This window comes from Sphaerodactylus townsendi, linkage group LG08, assembly GCF_021028975.2.
Source record: "Sphaerodactylus townsendi isolate TG3544 linkage group LG08, MPM_Stown_v2.3, whole genome shotgun sequence".
Lineage (NCBI taxonomy): Eukaryota > Metazoa > Chordata > Lepidosauria > Squamata > Sphaerodactylidae > Sphaerodactylus > Sphaerodactylus townsendi.
In genome coordinates this window covers 9,609,871-9,634,249 of record NC_059432.1, presented here as the reverse complement: position 1 = coordinate 9,634,249, position 24,379 = coordinate 9,609,871, and the positions used below count along the sequence as shown (strand labels likewise).

At 47.2% G+C, this 24,379-nt stretch overlaps 1 protein-coding gene across 1 annotated transcript in view; it reads left to right on the top strand.

The window, feature by feature from the left end:
• Positions 1 to 24,379, top strand: part of LOC125438171 (broad substrate specificity ATP-binding cassette transporter ABCG2-like) — an 89,296-nt gene that overhangs the window by 28,344 nt on the left and 36,573 nt on the right. The window contains exons 5-6 of the mRNA XM_048506410.1: positions 10,897 to 11,049; positions 17,369 to 17,526. Of these exons, the coding sequence (XP_048362367.1) occupies positions 10,897 to 11,049; positions 17,369 to 17,526 (311 nt within the window). The remainder of the gene's footprint in view (positions 1 to 10,896; positions 11,050 to 17,368; positions 17,527 to 24,379) is intronic.

The following is a 24,379-nucleotide window of genomic DNA, read 5'->3' as shown; positions in this document are numbered from 1 at the left end:
GCCCCGGAACTAAGTTGATTTTACAGTCAGTGTCTCTATGGGGTGGCAATTGGTTGCACTCCCCTTCCTCAAAAAACTGGAGAGATCCCAATAGGGTTTGGGCACACCGGGCAAGTCCAGTGGAGGGGTCACCTCTAGAGCTGAAGGAACTATCTAAGTTTCAGATGGATCCCCTTCCTGCATGTGGCTCCCACATGGGGAATCAGTAAAATGCACTATGCATGGAGCCCAGCAAATAGTAGGATCATGAGCCTCCAACCATGACATTCCCAAAACAATGGGATTTCTAGCCACCGGAGCTAAAATGAAGCTGCGCCTTTCCCAATGTTCAGCACAATGCAAAAGGACAGGTTCAGTTTTAAAACGAGCGGGGCCCTCTCCTCCTCTTTATTTAGTCTGTGCTGAATTTCCCCTACTGCAGCTCCTGTTCAATTTCCCCTGACTGAGCACTGTTTTCCTTTTGGGAGAAGACTGAGGCAAAGAAAGTGTTGAGTAGTTCCTCTTTTTCTCTGTCCTCATTAGGATTTTGTCATCTTCTCTTGTAGTGACCCTATCATATCTTTTTTCTTCCTTTTGCTAAGTACACAACCAAAAAATCCCTTTTTATTGTTTTTAACATCTCTCGCAAGTCTGAGCTCATTGTGAGCTTTAGCTTTTCTTACTTTCTCCCTACTTGTCTTGGCTATTTGTTTAAATTCCTCTTTAGTATTTTCCCTCCTTTTCCATTTCTTGAGCATGTCCCTTTTACATCTTAGCTCCCTTAAGAGTTCTTTAGACATCCATCCTGGTTTCTTTAGACACCTCCTATTTTTTCTCCTAATTGGAACTGTTTGAAAATTGTGCCTGCAAGATCTCACTTTTAAGAAACTCCCATCCATCTTGTACTCCCTTCTCTTTTAGTATTCTTAACCATGAGATCACACCCAGTAGTTTTTTAAGTTTACTGAAATCAGCTTTCTTAAAGTCTAGAACATGTGCCCAACTGGACTTGGCATCCCCTTTCCATTGTATAACAAACTCCAAGAGAACAAGGTCACTCCCACGTAAGGACTCTACCACTTAGACCTCATTGATCAGGTTATCATTGTTGGCTAGGAGCCGATCTAAAATAGCCAGTCCTCTTGTTGCCTTCTCTACCTTCTGGAGCATGAAATTGTCAGCAAGGCCAATATCAGGATGATTGAAATCTCCCTTAACTGTTATTTATTTATTTATTTATTTATTAAATTTATAGGCCACCTCATCCCCGAAAGGCTCGAGGTGGCTCACAACACGGCTGTTTCCAAACAGCAGATTAATACAACATAAAAGCTTAACCCATTAAAACTCAACAGCAGTTAATAACAATAAATACATTAAAACAACAAGATTGTGTAAAACACATACACACAGGCGCCCGATCTAAAGGCCAACAAAGAAAAAAGAAGAAAGAAGAAAAAGAAAAAGACATGCAGCTTTGATTTCAGTTTCAATGGGGGGCAGTGGAACCGCGGCCAGCCCCTCCAAAAGCCTGGTGGAATAGCTCTGTCTTACAAGCCCTGAGGAACTCGCCAAGGTCCCGCAGGGCCCGGACAGCTGGAGGTAGAGCATTCCACCAGGCAGGGAATAGAAACCATAAAAGGCCCTGGCCCGAGGTCGAGAACCAGCAGCATCCTGCGCCGGGGCCTGGGATCACAAGCCAGTTCTGCCGCTGCCCGACCGCGGTGGCCTGTAGTATTGGACATAAAGGGGTGATCGCGGTCCCGCACGTAGGTATGGCCAGGGGCCCATGCCCGCGTAAAGGCCTTAAGGTCAATACCAACACCTTGAAAACGATCCAGGAACTCCGCTGGGAGCCAGTGCGAAGCGGCATGACAGCACAGGGGGGTGATATGATCTGAATAATCACCCACCTGTCAAAGCTGGGCGCTGCATACTGGACCAGCTTCAGCTTTCGGATCAGTGCGCGGGGAAGGCCGCGTAGGGCGAGTTACAGTAATCCAGCCTCGAGGTGACGTGCATGGATCACAGTGGCCAGGTGGGACTGGGAGAGATAAGGAGCCAGCCACCGTGCCTGGCGAAGATGAAAGAAGCGCCAACCTGGGTAACATGGGCCCACCTGGGTGCTCCATTGGTAATGAAGAGGTCAGAAGCGGACCCCCCCAGGCTTCTGGCGCCAGGGATAATCTCCGGGGCCAACATGACCCCTTCCAAAACAGGCAGCAGAAATTCCCTCAGTCTCTCCCCCCAGCCCAGCCAAAAAAACCCTCCGTCTTCGCTGGATTAAGTTTTAACCTACTCTGCCTCAACCACCCAGCGACTGACTCCAGACAGCGTTGCAGAGCAGCAGGGGCAGAGGCTGCTCCCCTCTCCATCAACAAAATGAGCTGGGTGTCATCCACATATTGGTGACAGACCAGCCCAAAACTCTGCACCAGCTGAGCAAGGGGTCACATGTAGATGTTAAATATAAGCGGGGAAAGCAAGGCCCCCTGAGGAACCTCACAACTAAGTGGGGCCCTCTGGGAGGCCTCATCCCCACACCATACCTGTTGACCCCGACCCTAGAGAAACGAGGCAATCCACTGAAGGACAGTGCCCCGCATTCCAGAGGCAGCCAGGCGGTAGATCAAAAGGTCATGATCGACCATATCAAACGCTGCTGTGAGATCAAGCAACACCAGCAGCGCCGATCCGCCTTGGTCTAGCTGCATGCGGAGTGTGTCTGTGATGGCAACGAGGGCGGTCTCCCTCCCATGCCCAGCACAGAAGCTGGACTGGAAGGGATCAAGCACCGATGCGTCCTCCAGGAAGCCCTGAAGCTTCTCCAACACCACTCTCTCAATTACCTTCCCCTGAAGCAACAAATTCGAAACGGGGCGGTAATTGGCCAGATCGCCAGGATCTAAAGATGGTCTTTTCAAGAGTGGGCGGACCACTGCCTCCTTCAACCCACCTGGAAACACTCCTTGCTCAAGGGAGCAGTTGTCTATATTCAACAGGTGGGGTCGTAACTCTTCCCGGCAAGCTTTTATCAGCCAGGAGGCGCACGGATACAGAGGACAGGTAGTAGGCCTAACAGCAGCTAGGACCCTGTCAACATCGGGCTTGCAGAGTAGGGAAAACTGGTCCAAACTTGGACCCAAAGACGGTGCAGGAGCCTCGAGTTCCCTTTATGTATCAAGTGTGACTGGAAGGTCCCAGAGGAGTGACGTGACTTTGTCTACAAAAAACCTCTGAAAAGCGTCACAGCCAATAGCCAATTGAGAATTTGTAGACCCCTCCACCAAAGAGTTGCGGGATCGAACAATCCGAAATAATTGTGCCGGGTGAGAGCTAGCAGATGCGAGGGAGGACCAGAAATGAGCATTCTTTGCCCTTCATATCGCCAACTCATAGGCCTTCATTAACGTCCTATAAGTTGTTGGCGCCACTTCGTCACGAGACTTCCTCCACGCTTGCTCTAGCCGTCTGAGTTACCATTTCATTTGATGTAGCTCCCCGGTATACCAAGGAGCCCGCCGTGAACGGGGGCGCAGAGGGCGCTTGGGAGCAATTTCCTTGATGGCATCTGAAAGTCTGGAGTTCCAGTCTGTCACCTGCTCATCGAGGGTGCCAGGAGGCTCAGGATCCCGCAGAGCATTCAGGAACCCAATCGGTTCCATAAGTCTCCGTGGGCTGACATGAATAAGTCCGTCGCCTAGACAGGGTTGGCGCGGCGAATCCACCCGGACCTTCAGGGCAAAATGGTCGGACCATGGCACTCTACTAACAGAGGATACAACCATATTCACTCCTCCCCCAAAAGACCAGATCCAAAGTGTGACCGGCCTCATGAGTGGCGCCTGTGTTTAATAGGGAGAGTCTCAGCATCGCCATGGATGACACCAGGTCCACTGCCGCTGAACATGAGGCGGCGTCCACATGGACATTGAAATCTCTCAAGACAACAAGTCGAGGGAATCGCAACGCCCACTAGGCCACCGCCTCCAGCAGCCGTGGCAGGCCATCACCGGGTGCGCTAGGCGACCGGTACACCAGGCCAACCTCTCCCCTGTTACTTCTCTCCCTTCTGAAAGTTTGGTCATCTGTTACAGGATGGCATCAAACCACTCTTTAGTCTGACTTGGGGACTGTCTAACAGAACCCCACAATGAGATCACTATTGTTTCTCTCCCCCTTAATTTTTACCTGGATGCTCTCAACCTGGCTTCTAGGATCTAAGTCATGGACATGCTCACAGGTGTAATTGTCCCTGACAGATAATGCTACTCCTTCTCCTTTCTTAGTTGGTCTATTTCTTTGAAATAGGCAATCCCCCTCAATTGTTACATTCCAATTATGAGAATCATCCCACTGGGTTTCAGAAGAAGAAGAAGAAGAGTTTGGATTTATATCCCCCCTTTCTCTCCTGTAGGAGACTCAAAGGGGCTTACAATCTCCTTGCCCTTCCCCCCTCACAACAAACACCCTGTGAGGTGGGTGGGGCTGAGAGAGCTCCGAGAATCTGTGACTAGCCCAAGGTCACCCAGCTGGCATGTGTGGGAGTGCACAGGCTAATCTGAATTCCCCAGAAAAGCCTCCACAACTCAAGCGGGAGAGCTGGGAATCAAACCAGGTTCCTCCAGATCAGAGTGCACCTGCTCTTAGCCACTGCACTTAGCCACTACGCCACTGCTGCTCCTAGAGATGCCTATCCTAGAGATGCCTATCCTACATAATAAAGCGCTAATCAATCAAATGTTGGAATGATGAACCCTTGCCCAATGAGGGAACAGGACGCATGTCGTGGGTTCCTCGTCCCAACATTCGATTGCCCCGCAAATCAGAGGGCTCTGCACGCCGGTTCTGTGGGATACCACAAGCCCTCACACCTTCCAAGCAGCTAGAATGGCCTGCCGGACCCCCTCCACAAACAAACCCCCACACACTTTCCCCTCCCCCTGGAGCCCTTACTGCCCCCAGATCCATTGATGTGCGGGTGAAATGGTCCCTCACCCTCCCTGCAAACCCACAGGAACCCTTCCCCCACGCCCAGGAACCCTCCCAACCTTCCCCTCCACTCCCAGATATCCTGCCTGCCCACCCCCACTTCCAGGAATCCTGCCTCATCACCCCCAGCAAATCCTTCCCTCCTTCCCCCAGCAAGCCCTCCCCCACCTTCCCCTCCACTCCCAGGAATCCTGCCTGCCTTCCCCCCACCCCCAGCAAGTCCTTCCCTCCTTCCTCCAGCAAGCCCTCCCCACCTTCCCCTCCACTCCCAGGAATCCTGCCTGCCTTCCCCCACCCCCAGCAAGTCCTTCCCTCCTTCCTCCAGCAAGCACTCTTTTTAGAAACCTTTAATAGCATATATATATTAATTATACAATGGATATTAAAATTGGCAGGTAAAATTTTAAAAAAACAAGCATCAGGAGTGCTGGAATATTAAGCCACTGAATTGGGATTGAGTCTGCTAAGTATTTGGGAACGTTCAATGATGACAACACACAAGAATCTAGCAGTTTGTTCGATGGTAACAGTTGAGTTGCTGTCTAACAAGAACAAAGTTTTGACAGCATCTGTAGTGTTGCCTAGATCAGCTAAGAAAGGATTAAGTAGTCTTTTCTGCTCTACAGCATATAAAGGGCAATTAGAACATGATGGACAGTTTCTTTAAGACCAGGATTGCAGGTGCAAGATCTATCAGAGGAATGAAGATGGTGCTCTCTGTTGTATCGTCTGGTAGAAGGAAGAACATTGCATCTGGCTAAGGTGACAGCGCATCTCAGAGTGGGCTCATGTAGGAGATGTAGATAGTTAGCAGGAGTGGGAAAACGAGGCAAGATATGCAGATAGATTGGAGAGCAGGTTTTATTTGCTTGTGCCACCAGTTTCTGGTAGTCCTGCTCAAAGAGTCTTAGCTTTATGAGACGGTATATCTCATTAGTAGTCATAAGTAGATCATCAAGGGACACAGCTAGGTCTTGCAACTTATTGGTTATATGAATCCACCACTCCATCGAGAACAAATAAGAGAGAGTGTTTGAGGTAAAGCTAAGCTGGCCGTTGTGAAAACAGATGTGTAGCCAGAACCTAAAAGTGTGGCACCAGGCTATGGTTTCCAACAGGTGTTGGTCAGCTTCCAAACACAAGGCTGCACAGGGTACGGGGCAAGGGGTTCCAAAGATCTTATACAGGAACCTAGATTGAATTCTCTCGGCTTCAGTGTTCCATACATGAATCCACAACGGGCAGCCATAGAGGAGTTGTTGGCACATTTTAGAGTTGAAGATCTTTAAGGAGGCAGGGATGTATCTATGTCCCTTATCATGGAAGAAGCCAATTATGGCGTTGCACGAGCTTTTGCTCAACGCTATTGCTTTGTTCCTGTGGTGTGATCAATCAGCTTTGTGATGATAGTGTAAGGAATCAGCAAAGTCCAGGCAAAAAGTAACTGCATTAGTTCTTTATTGATCTTGCAATCATGATCTTCTACAGACAATGCAAATTCTGACCAGACTCTCTCAAGCAGCCGCTTTTTACGGGCTGACAGTTTCCCACGAAAACCCCAACCCAAACAACCCACCTTAATATTCCCACCAAGAACAGGGTCACACAGGACAGTAGCAAGCATGCAGCAAGGCTAAGCAAGAGATAACGATAGTCCTGGGCAAGATGCCCAGAAGCAGGAATGTAGCTCCAAGATTGAATCAAGCTGCTAGCAAACCAAAACAACCTTAAAGATAGTGGAGACCTAAATATTTGAATGTTGTCACTTGCTCCAAGAGATTGTTGTTAAGAGGCCATCGCAACAGGCAGCGCGAGTTGGAGAAAACTACAACTTTAGACTTTGAGTAGTTTATAGTTAGGTAGTTTATGTTGCAGTATTCTTGGCAGCATCTAAGAAGTCTGCGTAGGCCCACTTGAGTGTGTGAGAGCAAGAGAGTGTCATCAGCGTAGAGTAAGACAGAAATTTTTGAAGGTCCTAGAGATGGTGCATGGTCATCGGAAGCTGAAACTGCAGCAGGCAGATCGCTCACACAAAGGTTGAATAAGGTTTGGGCAAGTAAACACCTTTGTTTCACCCCTTTGCTGATACCAATTGAAGGGGTAAGCCTACCTTGTCAATTGAATTTAATTTTACTGGATGTGTTGGTATGCAACACCTTGATTAAGGTTATCAGTCTTCCTTCGACACCAAAAGACCACAACTTCCTCCAGAGGAGGTCTCTAGGGATGGAATCAAAAGCCCCCTTTAGATCTAGAAAGGCAGCAAAGAGTTTGGTATTTTTACAACGTGAGTATTTGGCTATCAAGGTGTTTAGAACCAGGCAGTGGTCTAGGGTAGATTTTCCAGCAGTGAAGCCAATCTGCTCAGGACCGATGAATTTGTTCATTGAGATCCATAAAGTCAATTTCTCCAGTAGATGTTTTGCATAGAGCTTGCCAGAGATGTCAAGGAGGCTTATTGGTCTATAATTGGAGGGCGATGATGCATCACCTTTCTTAAAGATAGGAATAATTAATGACTTAGTCCATGAGGAAGGGATTATACTGGTTTTATCGATGTAGGTGAACAGGGATGCCAAAACAGGGGCCCACCACATCTTAAACTGCTTAAAGATTTCAGGGGGAAATGAATCAGGTCCAGGTGCTTTATTCTGCTTTAGTTGGTCAATAAGTCTTATAACCTCTGATGGGGTTACCGGTGACCATTCTTGGAAGGACTCAAGATGTGAAGCCTCTATGGGCTCCGTGGGACTTGTCGCTGGGAACTTGTCTGGAAAGACATCAGTGAAATACTCTTGCCAAGTTTCGGGAGTGATGTTTGCCGACAAATTATCACACGAGACAGAGTTGCCGGCAATGATTGACCAGAATTTCTTGGAATCTTTCCCATTTGTTGCACTAATCAAGGAGTTCCAGCTGGCTGTAATAGCAGTAGTTTTACAGTGTTTGATCTGATCTTTTAGCAAACTCTGGATAAGAAAAGTTAGAAAGGTTCGTGTTCTTGTGGATACAATAAATTCTTCTCAGTTGGTGCTTTAGATTAAGGCATTCAGCGTTCAGTGTGATGTTATTGGCTCTACTGTGATTAGCAGGTTGCACAGAGGGCTTGGATCTAAAGTTGTAGCTAATTGAATCAACAAGTCCCTCAAAGGAGAGTGTATTCCATGAAGTAGATTGTAGTTCAAACGTTGATTTTGAGGAGAAGAAGTCGTGTAGCCTAGCAATCAAGGCATCACACCATTTCATTACCTGCATGGTGGGATCCATACTAGGTAAGGTATGCAAAGAGGAAATAATGTTGTATTTTATGTTAAGGCTCAGAGGAAGGTGATCACTCAAGTGGTTATGACAGATACGAAAGTCTGTAACCTGGTTGAGTAAATGAGAAGAGATTATAAAATAATCAATGACACTACAGCCCCTAGATGAGATGGAGGTAAATTCACCTGAGTTTGGGAGTAATCCATTGACAAAGATGACATTAAATTGAAGGCAGAGCTGGAAGAGTTGGAGGCCGGCCTTATTGATTGTAGAATCTTTAGAACACCTGGTCATGGAAAATTGAGAAGGGAGATGACTGGCATTGAGTTTTGAGGCTTCACAGATGTTAAGTTCATCGCTTCCAATTCTGGCATTGAGGTCCCCTGCTATAATTATATCTGCTGCGGGATAGTTCGAGGTTAGTTCCTGGAAATAAGTGGTAAGCTGGGCCCATAGTGAATTAAGGATACAGCCGGTTGTACTAGGGGGCATGTATATGTTGATCAGTAAAATTGAGCAAGCAGGGCCATCTAAAAGCAAGGACCGAGCAACAGAGTCACAGGAGGGGAGTGCAGCAGCCGTAAGGTTTAAATAGCAAGGCCAGCTTGGTGCCTTCCTTTGGTATGGGTTTTTTTGGCTGGTAGGCAAAAGGCTCCAGCAAGCACTCCCTGCCTTCCCCTCCACTCCCAGAAACCCTGCTTGCCTTCCCTCCTCCCCCAGCAAGCCCTTCCCTCCTCCCTGCCTTCCCCCCACTCCCATGAACCTTCCCCGCCTTCCCCCCACCCCCTGCAAGCCCTCCCCCCTTCCCCCCACTCCCAGGAACCTTCCCCACCTACCCCACCCCCAGCAAGCCCTCACCTGCCCTCACCCCCTTGCCCTATCTAGGCTTGCTGTATTACCCTACAGCGGGCTTTGCTGCTTATTATATCATATTTGCCATGCCGTGTTAAGAGTTTGCATTTGTCTTGTTTGTTTCCCGTGCTCTGTGCATTAGTGTAGAGACATATAAGACCTTTGTTCATTTCTATGGGCTGGTTATTTAAGTTTTTCCACTCCCACTATTGGGTTCTTCAACTATTCATTCAATCCTCTCCGAGCAGTAGTGGCGTAGGAGGTTAAGAGCTCGTGTATCTAATCTGGAGGAACCGGGTTTGATTCTCCGCTCTGCCACCTGAGCTGTGGAGGCTTATCTGGGGAATTCAGATTAGCCTGTACACTCCCACACACGCCAGCTGAGTGACCTTGGGCTAGTCACAGCTTCTTGGAACTCTCTCAGCCCCACCCACCTCACAGGGTGTTTGTTGTGAGGGGGGAAGGGCAAGGAGATTGTAAGCCCCTTTGAGTCTCCTGCAGGAGAGAAAGGGGGGTATAAATCCAAACTCCTCCTCCTCATCATCTTCTTCTTCTTCTTTCATCTTTGGACTGTCATTTCTAACACTCGATGAGCTCCTGCCTGCTTGGACACTGTCTCCCTCCCCCATGTGACTCAGATATTCCTGGAGACGACCCAGTCTTGCCTGTTCCACTTTTCACAACCCTGTCTGAAAGCAAGTTTCTGGTGGTGTTTGTAATCAGCCACCTAATTACACTGTAATGACACTGCTGTGTATACCTCCACGGCTTACACATGTCCTCCAGCACTAGCCCTAAAAATCTGGATGGTCAGGATCTCTCTGTCGGAGAGGATTGTCTTCTGAGCATGCCCGCATGCTGGCCTCTTGCGTCTTTGTGAAGCACCTGGCAGCTTTAACTGTAACACAAGTCATAAATGGGCAGATTCCACAAATATTTGGCTAGTGAGGAATCTCTGCACAGAGGGACGGAGACCTCCTCTCTACACGCCAAAGATAAACAACCGCAGAATGTCATGTAAGTAGACAGATGGGAAAGAGGTTTTTTTGGAGGGAAGGGGGATGGCACTTACATGAACACTGAACGATCAAGAGAGAGACTTCTGTGAAAGTCTATCTCTTCATTCCAAACGTTTGATTGGATTTGAAATCTTTAGTTACAAAGGACAGAAACAAAAATTCTTTAAAATCCAGTGAACCAATCAATCAACCAGTGACTGCAGGGGTCCCCAACGTGGTGATCATGGGCTCCATGGTACCTGCTGGCACCTTTCCTCCTGCCTGCCAAGCGTTTTTGGAAAGAGTGTGGGGCCAGGCGGGGCTTTTGCCCAGCAGGGCCTCTGACCCGCCAGTGGAAATTGCATTGGCTGTGCAGATTTTTAACATGTTTCTTTGGCAGCAGCTGCCACCACAGCACAGGGATTCTCACCGCATGATTGAAGATAAGCTGCAGCAGCCATTCTGTGGTTGGGCTCTGCCACTTGTGGCTGCCATTTTGTGTCAGTCATGTTGTGACTGCACCCACCATGCTAGTTAAGAATTTCAAACCACATGTTCAGAAAGTTTGGGCCTCCTGAACTATGGTGTTCAAAACTCTTGCGTTCCAAAGCGATATCTTCCCTGTTTGATCTCCATGCCAGGAAAGGGTCTCCCAGCAGTTAATTTTTTGTCTTTCAGGTTACAGTTAAAGGCATGGGAGCAGAACCCCTTCCCCAAACAATGCTTGATTTTCAAATCCAGGTATCAGGGAGGGCTGGCCAAGGGCATCGCTTTGCAAGGGCTTTCTAACACCTCAGGAGTCGGTTGCTTTCAGGATGACGTTGTCATGGGCACAATGACTGTGCGGGAGAATTTACTCTTCTCTGCGGCCCTGCGGCTCCCAAGCTCAATCAGCTTCCAAGAGAAAGAAGAGCGAGTGACCCAGATCATCCATGAGTTGGGGCTGAGCAAAGTGGCGGATGCTAAGGTGATGTAATCTGGGAGTTGGTGCTGGGGAACCCGAAGGGCTTGCAGTGAACTTCCAGGTTATTGGGGACACGTTCTGAGGACTTCCCACAAAGCACCCCGAGGACTGTAACGGCTGAGCTCTTTATTTCATATAAATCCCACCTCTGTTCCATCTGACCCACCAGCACATTCTGTTGTCCTCGTGTTCTTCCCAGGCCTGCATGATCAGAAATGCACTGCATGTGGAAACAGAATTCCCAAGCAAACATGGGCCACAGCATGCGGAACAGAGTGCTTAAGCCCCGCTGCACATATCATTTTCCTGACCTGAGGTGGCTCTGGGAAACCTTTGTTTGCCCCTTCAGGAAACTTCCATGTTGCCTACCAGTAGACGTGGTTTTCCTGCTGGAGCAATGGTTCTCAACCTGGGGGTCGCAACCCCTTTGGAGGTCGAACGACCCTTTCCCAGGGGTCGCCTAAGACTCTCTGCATCAGAGTTCTTCATCTGTAAAATGGATACATGTTAGGGTTGGGGGTCACCACAACATGAGGAACTGTATTAAAGGGTTGCGGCATTAGGAAGGTTGAGAACCACTGTCCTAGGGAATGATGAAGACTGCCCTGGTTACAAGCACAGAAAAGCTCCACTTACCTTTCCATCATTGTTTTTTACCAAATCAGTGCAGGAATCTGAACCCCAATCTCAAATAGGTTTGGGAGCACCTGAAAGACTACCTGACATTTGGTGTATTGGCCCCTGTTCATCAGATAAGTGAAATGTGCCTTCCACTGGCACAGAGGAAGAATACAGCGTGGGGCCAAAAATAATGAGATATGTGGAACACTGTAGTCCTAGAATCATAGAGCAGGAAGGGGCCATACAAGCCAATACAGGATCAGCCTAGAGCACCCCAGACAAGCGTTTGTCCAGTCACTGCTTAAAGATTGCCAGAGAGGGGGAGCTCCCCACCTCCCCAGACATCTGATTCCTCTGCTGGGCTACTCTCAATGTAAAAAAACCCAAACCTACCTAATGCCCCGTTCATATTTTTCTGCATGTACTTTAAACACACTATTTCAAGTCCTCTCCTCTCCTGCCAACAGCAACATCTCCCTGCCCTCCTTCAAGTGATAGCCTTTCAAACACTTCAAATACATGTACCTCCTTGATCTCCTGTTTTCCAGGCTAAACATTCCCAAGTCCCTCGGCCTTTCCACATAAGGTCTGGCATCCAGGCTCCCAATCATCCTCATCGGTCTCCTCTGCACCCGTTTCCTTCTGTCCACGGGGTTTTTGAAGTGAGGCCTCCAGAGCCGCACACAGCACTCCAGGTGCAGCCTGACCAATGTATTGTACAGCGGGACTATGACATCTTGCAATGTGGATGTTATGCCTCTCTTGATACACATCAAGATCACATTAGCCTTTTTTGTCGCTGCATCACACTGGCTGCTTATATTGAAATTACAACCCACCTGTACCCCTAGATCTTCCTTACATACTGCTATCCAGTATGGGTGCTATCCCCACCCAGTATGCATGCTTCTCATTTTTGTTACCCAGATGTAGAACTCTGCACTTATTCTTGCTGAATTGTATCCTGTTCACATTTGCACACTTTTCCAGTATGCTCAGAATTTGGATTCTGGCTCTATGATCCTGTGTGTACACTGATTCCCCCAATTTGGTGTTATCAACAAATTTGATAAGTATCCCTTGCACCACCTCCCACTGGACACTTCCTTCTAATCAGATGAAATGCCATTGACATTGACACTCTTTGGGTGCAGGTCTCCAACCAGCCTCCAACCAGTGTCTTCCCTAGGACAGAGGACAGCTTGACTGGCCTGTAGTTTCCTGGGTCATCCCTCCCCCCTTTTTTGAAGACTGGGATAACATTCACCCTCTTCCGGTCTTGTGGCACACCTCCCATTCTCCAAGCTCTCTAAAATGTCCTTAGAGCATTGTCAGATGCATGCCATCAGGCCAGGGGTGGGGAGAGGGGATGTTGTACATATTCATTGCAGTCAGGTGCCTCTCGACAACCTCTCTGTCTATGTGTAACAAACTTGGAAAGTCCAGACAAAAGTAACTCTTAAAAGCTCTTTATTGTACTGGCAGTCATTGTCAAAAACAAGCCATGCGAGTTCTGAGGACTTTCAGAACTCAGATAGTGGTTTAATACAGTATCAAACCCTTTTTCCCGCCACATGAAAGGAAAACAAAGCATAGTTTCACATAGGCAAGCAGAGATAGCAACAAAGCCGGAATCTCCCAGACCAGGCAGTTAGCCAGAGCAGGCTGGCGGGAAAAACCAAGGACGATGAATACACAAACATATTCCTGACACCATGTTAATCAATACAATGTAAAAAATGAGACAGAGACAGTATGGATGTTACATGAAAAATTACTCTGCCTAGCCAAAAAAAAGCATTAAAAATATAACCTTTAATAGAAAATAGCCCAAATAGAAAATAGCCCAAATATCAACAATAAAAAATAATACAATACATGAATAACATAATAGACAGAAAAGGGATCCCAGAAAATACACAAAAGATAATAAGTCTCTGTATAAATAATATCCCTTTAATGAAAATCCTTGCAAATCAGTAGTCAACAGCAAACAGAGCCCCAGCCATTAAGTGCACTGGGGTGAAATGGATGCTGGTTCTTCAACAAAAACACTGGATGATACAAATAGTCAGTTGCTTGTTGCTTTGACGACAGAGGCTTGAAGTACTACAGTTGCCAGATCTCACCTGGACACCATATCAAGAGATAAACTGGCCATACATAAGTATGAACACATATCAAAAGTTGAAAGTACTCCAATTGCCAGATGTTCTGCTGGATTCCTTGTCAGGAGATAAGTTGGCCACATGTAAACATCAAATAGTAGTGCTAACCCAGCTAAGTTTAACACTTTCGACCTTAGTCTTCTTCAGCCACAACAATTCTTCTGCAGACACCACATTACAATGCCAGTGAAAATGCATAATACATAAAACAATTTAATCAACTAAATATATTCACAGAAGAAGAAGAAGAAGAAGAAGAAGAAGAAGAAGAAGAAGAAGAAGAGGAGGAGGAGGAGGAGGAGGAGGAGGAGTTTGGATTTATATCTCTCCTGCAGGAGACTCAAAGGGGATTATAATCTCCTTGCCCTTCCCCCCTCACAACAAACACCCTGTGAAGTAGGTGGGGCTGAGAGAGCTCCGAGAAGCTGTGACTAGCCCAAGGTCACCCAGCTGGCGTGTGTGGGAGTGTACAGGCTAATCTGAATTCCCCAGATAAGCCTCCACAGCTCAGGTGGCAGAGCTGGGAATCAAACCCGGTTCCTCCAGATTAGATACACGAGCTCTTAACCTCCTACGCCACTGCTTCTTTCTCATAACTCATACTTACATATACAGAAGGTGTAGAGGAACGTGCTTGCTTTACCCAGCAGGCCCTATTCCACTCCTAAGCCTCTACCAGGGGTTGCCACGTTTTCCTGGAGAGGGCTTGCTTTCTTCTCTCTGGGTATCGCTGCCACCACCTGACCTTTTGAGGGACTTCCCACTGGGGAGGGTCAGGACTCCCCAGCTTCCTTTGCAACCCTGAAGCCTAGCCTCAGTTTCCCCTGTCCTGGGTCCCACAGGGCAGATTGGAGGTCCCGGAGGAAAAGCTGCTTGCCAGCTGCCACCCTTCCTCCCCCTCCTATTTAAATAGTGCATCGAAGACAGTGGAGGCATTTGTGGTACTGAGAACTGTTCCCCACATCTAAGGCTTAAAAGTATTTATTAAAAATAAAATGGTTACAAGTTAGTACTGCACCAGATTAAGCAAGGGTTTCCAAAACAAATCTATACATATAAACGTAAAATACCACTCACTGACTCATGCACAGAACTCAAAAACCACCAAACCTACAATGTTGAAATTTGGCACACTGGTTCATTATGTGGTTTAGGTGCTCGCTAAGAAAGGATTTTTCAAAATATTCAGTTTTACTCGAGTTATTACACATTTACTGTTTTAACTGCTCATCTCTGGCCATCTGCGTGAACATTCTAAGGGCAAACCAGCCCCTCAGTCCACAGACATGCTGCACGAACATTCTAAGGGTGACCGTTAGACACCTCCAGCTTCAACAAACCAGCTGCAAAAAGCATGCTGAATGTCACCCCGAAGTTAACAGACAGGCTGTGAAAAAGTACTACTCCACCCACCCTCACGTCAACAACATCGCTTCAGCCAAATACTAACAACATACCTTACAAACCACACTATCACCTTGGACTACTAAACATTTGTCAGGTTTTGCATAAGGACATCAGATTGATTACTGTGCAGACAAGTTTATTGCTCTCAGCCTCTGATCACCCTATGCTTGTTGTCGTGCTCTGAAGTGGCGGGATGAGTCCCCAGGAATGTGCTGCAGTGCCAGTACAGTCCAGCTCCCTGTCCTTCAACCCTACCCTGAACTTCTTCACAGCCTTCTCACTCATCAGCATCCAATGGCAGAACACTTACTTTCTGCATCCAGAAAATACAACGGCTGCTTCCACATGACGTCTTTTGGAGCCCACCAGGTGAAAGAGAGCAATAATACATTGCATTAGAAAAAGACAACTACAGGAAGCTGCTGCAAAATATGTGAAACCCATCAGTCCACAGAAGGCTGTGAGGAAATATGCTGCATGTCACCCCAAAGTTCACAAACAGGCTGTAAAGAAGTATGTTGAATGTCACCCAAAAATTCATAGAGAGCCTGTGATTAAGTATGTGTAGCAAAGCATGGGTGCCCTGCTAGTGAGATATAAATGCAAATCCTCTATCCCTTAATCTAAACATTACCAAGCAGTTGTTATAATAGGGTAGGGCCTTAAAGCTTAGAAGGTTACAATTCTCACAGAGATCCCATTACCTGGAAGGTTGAGTGAGCTCCCTGGGTGAGCACATGGTTCAAAAATGGCTGCTCTCTCCAGAGCCCAGGCGTCTGCTTCCTTCAGTGACCCAGCAGAAAGAGTCAGCACCTGTCTACTCCCAGCACTTTTATTTATCTATTTATTTATTTATTTATTTATTTATTTATTTATTTATTTATTTATTTATTTATTTATTTATTATAATCACATTTAATATACCAACCCACACCCGAAGGGTTATCAGTTCCCTGGCCCCACCCTCTTTTGACCTGGTCAGGCTGGGTCAAGATACCTTTTCTCCCTAGGACAGGTAGCTCTTCCTGATGTCCCTCTGGCATTTTCAAGTCCTCCAAATCTATGATACCTGATGGGAGGGGAGGAAAAAGGGAGGAGGAGCCATTCCTCCATATCAGGTAACAAAACATCTAGCCAAAAAGTATAACTTCAGAAGATTCTTGAGTCAAATGCATCTAGTAGTTTAACCATCCCCAATAATTAGCAGAGAAACAAATAGCCGAGCCTGCTAGCCTATATTGTTTGCAGCTGTTTCAGCCAAAGATGGACAGAATTTAAAGAGACATAACAGGATTGGAGATTTAAAGGAATATGGTAGTACAAAGTGATATTGTTCACATATAGCTCAAATCCAAATCCTGATTCAAATCCCAACTTTTTTGAAAGGTTCTAAGTTTAAAATCCACTTGGCCTCTTCTCTAAGCAGAATTTGGGGCACATTTTCCAAAATGGGCTTGGAATGATATTTATACAAAACCAAAAACCTCAGGTCTGCATGATTTTTATGCCTATGATGTTGAACTACAGGTTCATCAGCCCTTTTTAATCTGAGGTTACAGGAATGTTCCAAAATCCTCTGTTTAACTGGTCTATGAGTGTACCCAACATAAAAGACTTGACAGAGTCTGGTCAGGACCGATATCGAGCCTGTCAAGATGCGTTTACCTGTTGTTGATGCCTGTGGAAATTGCAGGGCGTGTGATTTAGCCATCTCAACTCAAGAATTTGTCCATCCATTTATTAAATTCAGATACATTATTAATCATTTTTCAAACTGCAATACCAAGGATTATGTATATTTAATCTCATGTGCCTGTCAAGCTTTTTACCCGGGTTAGCATTACTATTTGGTGTTTACATGTGGCCAGCTTACCCACAGATTCTGTGGGTTGCCGGTTACCATCTCTAGGTGATTGTTAGCTGCTTAGAGTCTCCTTAAAGGAGGGGTAAAGTGAGGTATAAAAGCCAAGTCTTCTTCTTCTGAGCCAGGGCCCTTCCCCTTATTCTGAGATTACCTGGCTACCCACATTGCGAGGGAGCTTTTACTCCTGGGGGTTAGAGGGTGTTGCTTGGAAGGTCAAAGGCTTTCATGGTGACATTTTAAAGTTTAAACTCCTCATGTACAGGTAGGAACAGAACTGATCCGAGGGGTATCTGGGGGAGAGCGGAAGAGGACCAACATTGGGATGGAGCTGATCACAGAGCCCCCAGTCCTGTTCCTGGATGAGCCCACCACCGGTCTTGACTCCAGCACGGCCCATGCGGTGCTCCTCCTACTGAAGAGGTAAGGATTGGCCCCACAGGCACAGCTGCAACGGGGACGTGTGGGGGCATTTGCCCAGGGCAGCCCCCGTTGACTCATGATTTTCCACACACACCCCAAACTTCGGGGAAGGAGGGGGGCGTGGCTGGGCCTGGGCGCAACATGTGCGTTCTGGCTGGGACGAGGCCTATGCCCGTCAGCCAGCATGGTGGGCCATTGGCATGCTCTCCGTCTCTCTGGAGAGCATGCCCAAGGCCCACCAGGCCAGCCAATGTTGCACCCAGACCCAGCCATGCCCCTCCTCCTTCGCCCCTCGCCCTGTTAGGCCCGGCTGTCTGCTAAGGTAAGTGGGGCACAGGATGCAGGGTGGCAGGGCGGCAGGGCATGGAAGGCCCATAGGGAGGGCAGAAAATTCAGAGTCTGCCCCAGGTTCCATTTTATGTAGTTATGTCACTGATTGGCCCTCCTGGAAACAACTGGAAGAACTTCCAGGATCACCCTCCTCTGGGAGAAAAACAAATATCTGGCAACTGCTGAGGTCCAAAAGTGAGTGAGTTTGTTTGTTTGTTTATTTATTCGATTCATAAACCGCCCCATCCCCAAGGAGCTCTGTACACCATAGTTCCCCTCTGCCCCTCCTTTCAGAGATGGTGCAGAGGGGACCTCTTTGGACAAGACTGGGACACACATTACCACCTGTGTTCCAGAAGATGTCCTATTCCTTTGCAAGTAGCATATCAGGCAGAAATTCAACACCAAGTGAGGAATTTTCCAAGGTGATTCACTATCATTTTTACTGCTTAACGTGATCCCACTAACAGTGATTTTAAAGAAAACAAAGTTAGGATATCAGATGGCTAAAGACTTGGGGAAAAATCTCCCATTTGCTGTGCATGGATGATTGGAAGCTGTATGGGAAATCAGACACAGAAATCTAGTCACTGGTGAACACAGTCTGAATATTTAGCACATACATTTCGATGGAGTCTGAGCTGGAAAAGTGCGCCACTGTGGCGATGAAGAGGGCAAGGTCCCTGAAAGTGATGCGATAGAAATGCCTGATCGTCAACTAATCAAGTGCAAACAAAAGGAAGCCTGTAACTACCTGGGCATTGTGCAGCTGCATAGCATCAAGCACAGGCAAGTGAAGACTGTGGTCAGCAGAGAATACACCCAGAGGGTGAGGAAAATTTTGAAATCCAAATTAAATGGTGGGAATACCATCAAGGCCGTCAACACGTGGGCCACACCCGTCATCAGGTACACTGTGGGCATCATCAACTGGACCCAGGCTGAGTTGCATGCACTGGTTAGAAAAACTGAGAAGCTGATGACAGTGCACCATGCCTTTACACCCACACAGTGATACTGATAGATTAGACCTTTCCCAGAGATCTGGTGGCAGACTCTTCAATTAAAGCCAACAGTGGAGGAGGAGAAGCATGCGCTGGCCAATTATTTATTCTATTTATTTATTGGATTTATATCCTGCCTACCCCCCCACCCCCCAAAAGGGCTTTGGGAGGGTTACAACAAGCTTAGAATACTATGGCTCTCAGCTCAAACTGGCTGAACACCTCACGACCCATGCTGGCAAATTATACTCTTCTCACAGTCAATGGGAGGCAAACCTTTTCTTGCCCAAAGACCAGGGCCTGCAACCAACCAAGACCTGTCCTCATATCCACTCATTGATTTGAAGGCAGCTTTTGACACAGTCTCTAGAGAACTTCTGGAATAAATTGGCTATACAAGGAATAGACAATAAACTTCTTTTTCTAATCAGGCAACTTTATACCAACACAAACTGCAGAGTTAAGTGCTCACGTGAAGGTCTCATGACTGATTCTATTTCTACCTTTAAAGGTTTGAGGCAAGGCTGTGTGTTAGCACCAACCCTTTTCAATTTATTTTTGAGTGACCTTCCATCAGTCTTATTGGAAATTAATAACCATGCCCCTAAATTAGGCTCAAGGCATATTCCAATACTTCTATATGCTGATGATACCATCCTTCTATCTCGCTCAAAAGTTGGACTTAGTCGACTGCTGAATAGATGTGGGCAGTACTGTACAGATAACGGACTAGTCATCAATTATCAAAAGACCAAGATTTTGATCTTTGCCAAACAATACAAAAAACATAACTGGGCGATTAATAAAGTGCCAGTGGAGCAGGTTAACCAATACAAATATCTTGGAATTACATTTTCTTATAACCTCTCCTGGTTACCCCACAAAAAAGCTGCTACTGCAGCTGCTACCATCAGTTATTCTGCCATTGCACGCTTCTTTTATGGAAAGGGCCACTCCCTTGTCCCAGCAGCACTAAAAATCTTTAACTCTAAGATAGAAGCGCAGTTACTTTATGGAGTACCTATCTGGCTCCAAGCAGTTGACGACTCCTTGAATACTGTCCAATCCAAATTTTTTCCGTAAAATTATGGGCCTGCCAAACTGTGTACCGTATGCGGCCCTCTGTTTAGAACTGGGCCAAAATTCATTAGTTTATAGGGCTTGGTTGAGAGCTTTTAAATTGTGGCTTCGCCTGCATTTCTCGCATGATGAGCACTCGCTGATTCACCTACTTTTGTCTGATACTCAGGCTAATCCATGGTTCTCTCTGATCGAAAGAAAGATTGAATCACTTGGTATATCTCTCGACTTGCTTTTCCCGCTATCTAGTTCAGAATCCTACAACTTGTTAAAACAAAAATTGTTGGAAAGCGAATGGATTAATTTATTTAGGGCTGCTATGAAAACTTGTTCACCCTTACATCTTTCACTACCCCTATATCAAAACAGGATGGCTCCCTATTTGTATTTTTTGACTAATCCAATGCAGAGAAGAGCCCTCACACTTGCTCGCTTCAATGTTTTCCCCTCCGCTTTATTGCGTGGTAGATTTAACAACTTGAAAATGAGCGAAAGGGTATGCTCTTGTGGTGAACAACAAATTGAAACATTGGCACATCAACTGCTTTGCTGCCCTAAATCTGCTAATATTAGATCAAAATATTCCAATATTCTTTCTAGGATACCTAGTGAAATGGGAGAATCAGGTAGACTTCCTTTCCTTCTGGACAATTCTGACAATGAAACTTGTGAATTGGTTGCACAATTTTTACTGGAGGTGATGCACAATCAATAATTTATATTTTATCTTAAACCTTTGTATTTGTATACCTTTTATCTCAGGTTTTTTATTGTGTTATGATTATTGTTATGCCAAATAAAGGCTTATTATTATATCCATTCATTCACTTGCTCATTTGCCAGTGTTACACATGCCCTCAAATGCCAGCAGTGCCTTCCCGCTCGAATGCTGGACATGCAGCTCAGCCCCTCCCGTCATCATGTGGTTAATCCCTCCTGACTGTGTGAATGAAAGTCAAGAACAGGCATCAACTGAAGTGAAGGACAGACATTGAAAGCCAGAGGCAAACGGCCTACAGGAGCTTGGGATCACCCATGTCCCAGGCAGTGGCGAATTTGCCTAGGGACGAGGGGCACCCCTTGCCCCCAGGCGCAACCATTTCAGTCACGTGGGGGCGCCAAAATGTCCCGTCCCCCCCACAGACTGCATCAGTTCAAGCAAGCAGCACCGGCAAGCTTTACAGAGCAGCCGGCTCAGGCTGCCTCAGCCCTGCCCACTCTGCACGGTGGCCCACTGGCCCAGCCGCACTGTGCAGTGAGTGTGCTCCGCCTCCCAGCCCCAGCGAGCCACCGGAGCAGGAGGACGGGAAGCTTCGCCTCCCTCTGACCCCGCATGCCGTGCCGTGCCTTCTGTGTGTGGCCACAAGCCCTCTCCCCGGCCGACTGACTGGCCAGCAGCACAGGAGGGAAGGGAAGCCCAGCCGGCCCCTGCAGGCCCAGGTAAGCGAAGGGCGGCCTAGCGATGGGGTGGGGGGGGTGCTCAGGAGGACATTTTCTCTCGGATCTCCGTCTCCCAACGTTGGCCGATGGGCACCCTTCAGGCGGGGTGTGAGGTTGAAGGGCAGCCTGCTTCCCTCCCCTTCGAGGGGAGTCCCTTCCCTGCAGAAGAGAGGCGCTGCCCACTCCCCTCCATTCATGCCAGGCTCCTCCCATGCATTCCCCCAAGAGCCTCTTTCCCCTCAGCTGGTGCACGGGGCTTGGCAAATGCAAAGTCCCCCATGCACCGGCTGAGAGGAAAGAGGTAGTTTTGCGTGGTGTTTTAAAAGCCTTGTGGGGCAGCTGGGGGGGATTGCAAATCCTCCCCCCCCAGCTGCCCCATGAGGCTTGTAAAAATTAGATCCACCTGAAAACCTTCCTCTTTCCCCTCAGCTGGTGCACAGGGGGGCTTTGCATTTCCCAAGTCCCCTGCACCAGCTGCGGGGAAAGAGGTGATTTTGCAGGTGAACTTCCTTTCCTTCCATTCAAAAAACAGTAGAAGGGCTCTTTTCTCCTTTTTGTGAATGGAAGGAAGCCTCCTTCCAGTAAGAACATAAGAACAAGCCAGCTGGATCAGACCAGAGTCCATCTAGTCCAGCTCTCTGCTACTCGCAGTGGCCTACCAGGTGCCTTTGGGAGCTCACAGGCAGGATGTGAAAGCAATGGCCTTCTGCTGCTGCTGCTGCTGCTGCTCCTGAGCACCTGGTCTGCTAAGGCATTTGCAACCTCAGATCAAGGAGGATCAAGATTGGTAGCCATAGATTGACTTCTCCTCCATAAATCTGTCCAAGCCCCTTTTAAAGCTATCGAGGTTAGTGGCCATCACCACCTCCTGTGGCAGCACGTTGCGTGAAGAAATGTTTCCTTTTATTAGTCCTAATTCTTCCCCCCGGCATTTTCAATGAATGCCCCCTAGTTCTAGTATTGTGAGAAAGAGAAAAAAATATCTCTGTCAACATTTTCTACCCCATGCATAATTTTATAGACTTCAATCATATCCCCCCTCAGACGTCTCCTCTCCAAACTAAAGAGTCCCAAACGCTGCAGCCTCTCCTCATAGGGAAGGTGCTCCAGTCCCTCAATCATCCTCGTTGCCCTTCTCTGCACTTTTTCTATCTCTTCAATATCCTTTTTGAGATGTGGCAACCAGAACTGAACACAGTACTCCAAGTGCGGTCGCACCACGGCTTTATATAAGGGCATGACAATCTTTGCAGTTTTATTCTCAATTCCTTTCCTAATTATCCCCAGTATAGAGTTTGCCTTTTTCACAGCTGCCATGCATTGAGTTGACATTCCTATGGAACTATCAACTAAGACGCCTAAATCCCTTTCCTGGTCTGTGACTGATAGCACTGACCCCTGTAGCGTGTATGTGAAGTTTGGATTTTTTGCCCCTATGTGCATCACTTTACATTTTGCTACATTGAACTGCATTTGCCATTTCTTAGCCCACTCACCTAATTTATCAAGGTCCGCTTGGAGCTCTTCGCAATCCTTTGCGGTTCTCACCACACTACATAATTTGGTATCATCTGCAAACTTGGCCACCACACTACCCACCCCTACTTCCAGGTCATTTATGAATAGGTTAAAGAGCACTGGTCCCAATACGGATCCTTGGGGGACACCACTCCTTACATCTCTCCATTGTGAGAACTTCCCATTTACACCCACTCTTTGCTTCCTGTTCCTCAACCAGTTTTGAATCCATAGGAGGACTTCCCCTCTTATTCCTTCATTGCTGAGTTTTCTCAATAGTCTCTGGTGAGGAACTTTGTCAAAAGCCTTTTGGAAATCCAAGTAGACAATGTCCACTGGTTCCCCCTTATCCACATGCCTGTTTACACCCTCAAAGAATTCTAGTAAGTTTGTAAGACAGGACTTGACTCTGCAAAAGCCATGCTGACTCTTCCTCAGCAGGTCTTGCTTTTCTACATGTTTTATAATTTTATCTTTAATGATAGATTCTACTAATTTACCAGGAACAGATGTCAAACTGACTGGCCTGTAATTTCCCGGGTCCCCCCTAGATCCTTTCTTAAAGATTGGTGTGACGTTGGCCACCTTCCCGTCTTCAGGGATGGAGGCTGATTTGTGGAGTGCTGGGCGGCAGAGGCTATTCTTGCAGTGCTGTGCATGCTTTACTGGGGTGCAAGGAATGGAAATCTGCGATACTTACTTCTGAGTAAAGCCATTTAGGATCACAGAAGAATGGCTGTTATGCTCTGATTGAAGCAAGGCACGCTCTTCAATATGCACTTTGCACAATCACCTTTGCGCTCCCCCTCCCTTTCCTTGGGCTTCTTCACCAGAACCTGCTTCCCCCTTTCCCATTGCTACCCACATAATTGTATCCCCTCCCCACCAATTATACCGTCTTGATTCAGTCTCGGCAGTCCCACTTCGTTTCAATGCAATTTTCTATTTTCACCTCACTCCCATACATACACATTATTACAACTACCACTACTAAATTGCAAGCCTTCCGTTTGCTTGTTCTACTCCTTGCACATTGCATGGAGCTCCGAAGCAGTTCACACATACCTATTTCTGACTAAAAAAGAGCAGCAGTGGCGTAGTGGCTAAGAGCAGTGGCTAAGAGCAGGTACATTCTGATCTGGAGGAACCGGGTTTGATTCCCAGCTCTGCCGCTTGAGTTGTGGAGGCTTCTCTGGGGAATTCAGATTAGCCTCTGCACTCCCACACACACCAGCTGGGTGACCTTGGGCTAGTCACGGTTCTTCTGAGCTCTCTCAGCCCCACCCACCTCACAGGGTGTTTGTTGTGAGGGGGGAAGGGCAAGGAGATTGTAAGCCCCTTTGAGTCTCCTACAGGAGGGAAAGGGGGGATATAAATCCAAACTCTTTTTCTTCTTCTTCTTTTACAGGTTACTCTCCCCTCCCCAGCTACAGTGGGAGAAAGTGGGAGGGGAAGGATTATTTACATGCTGGGGCAATATA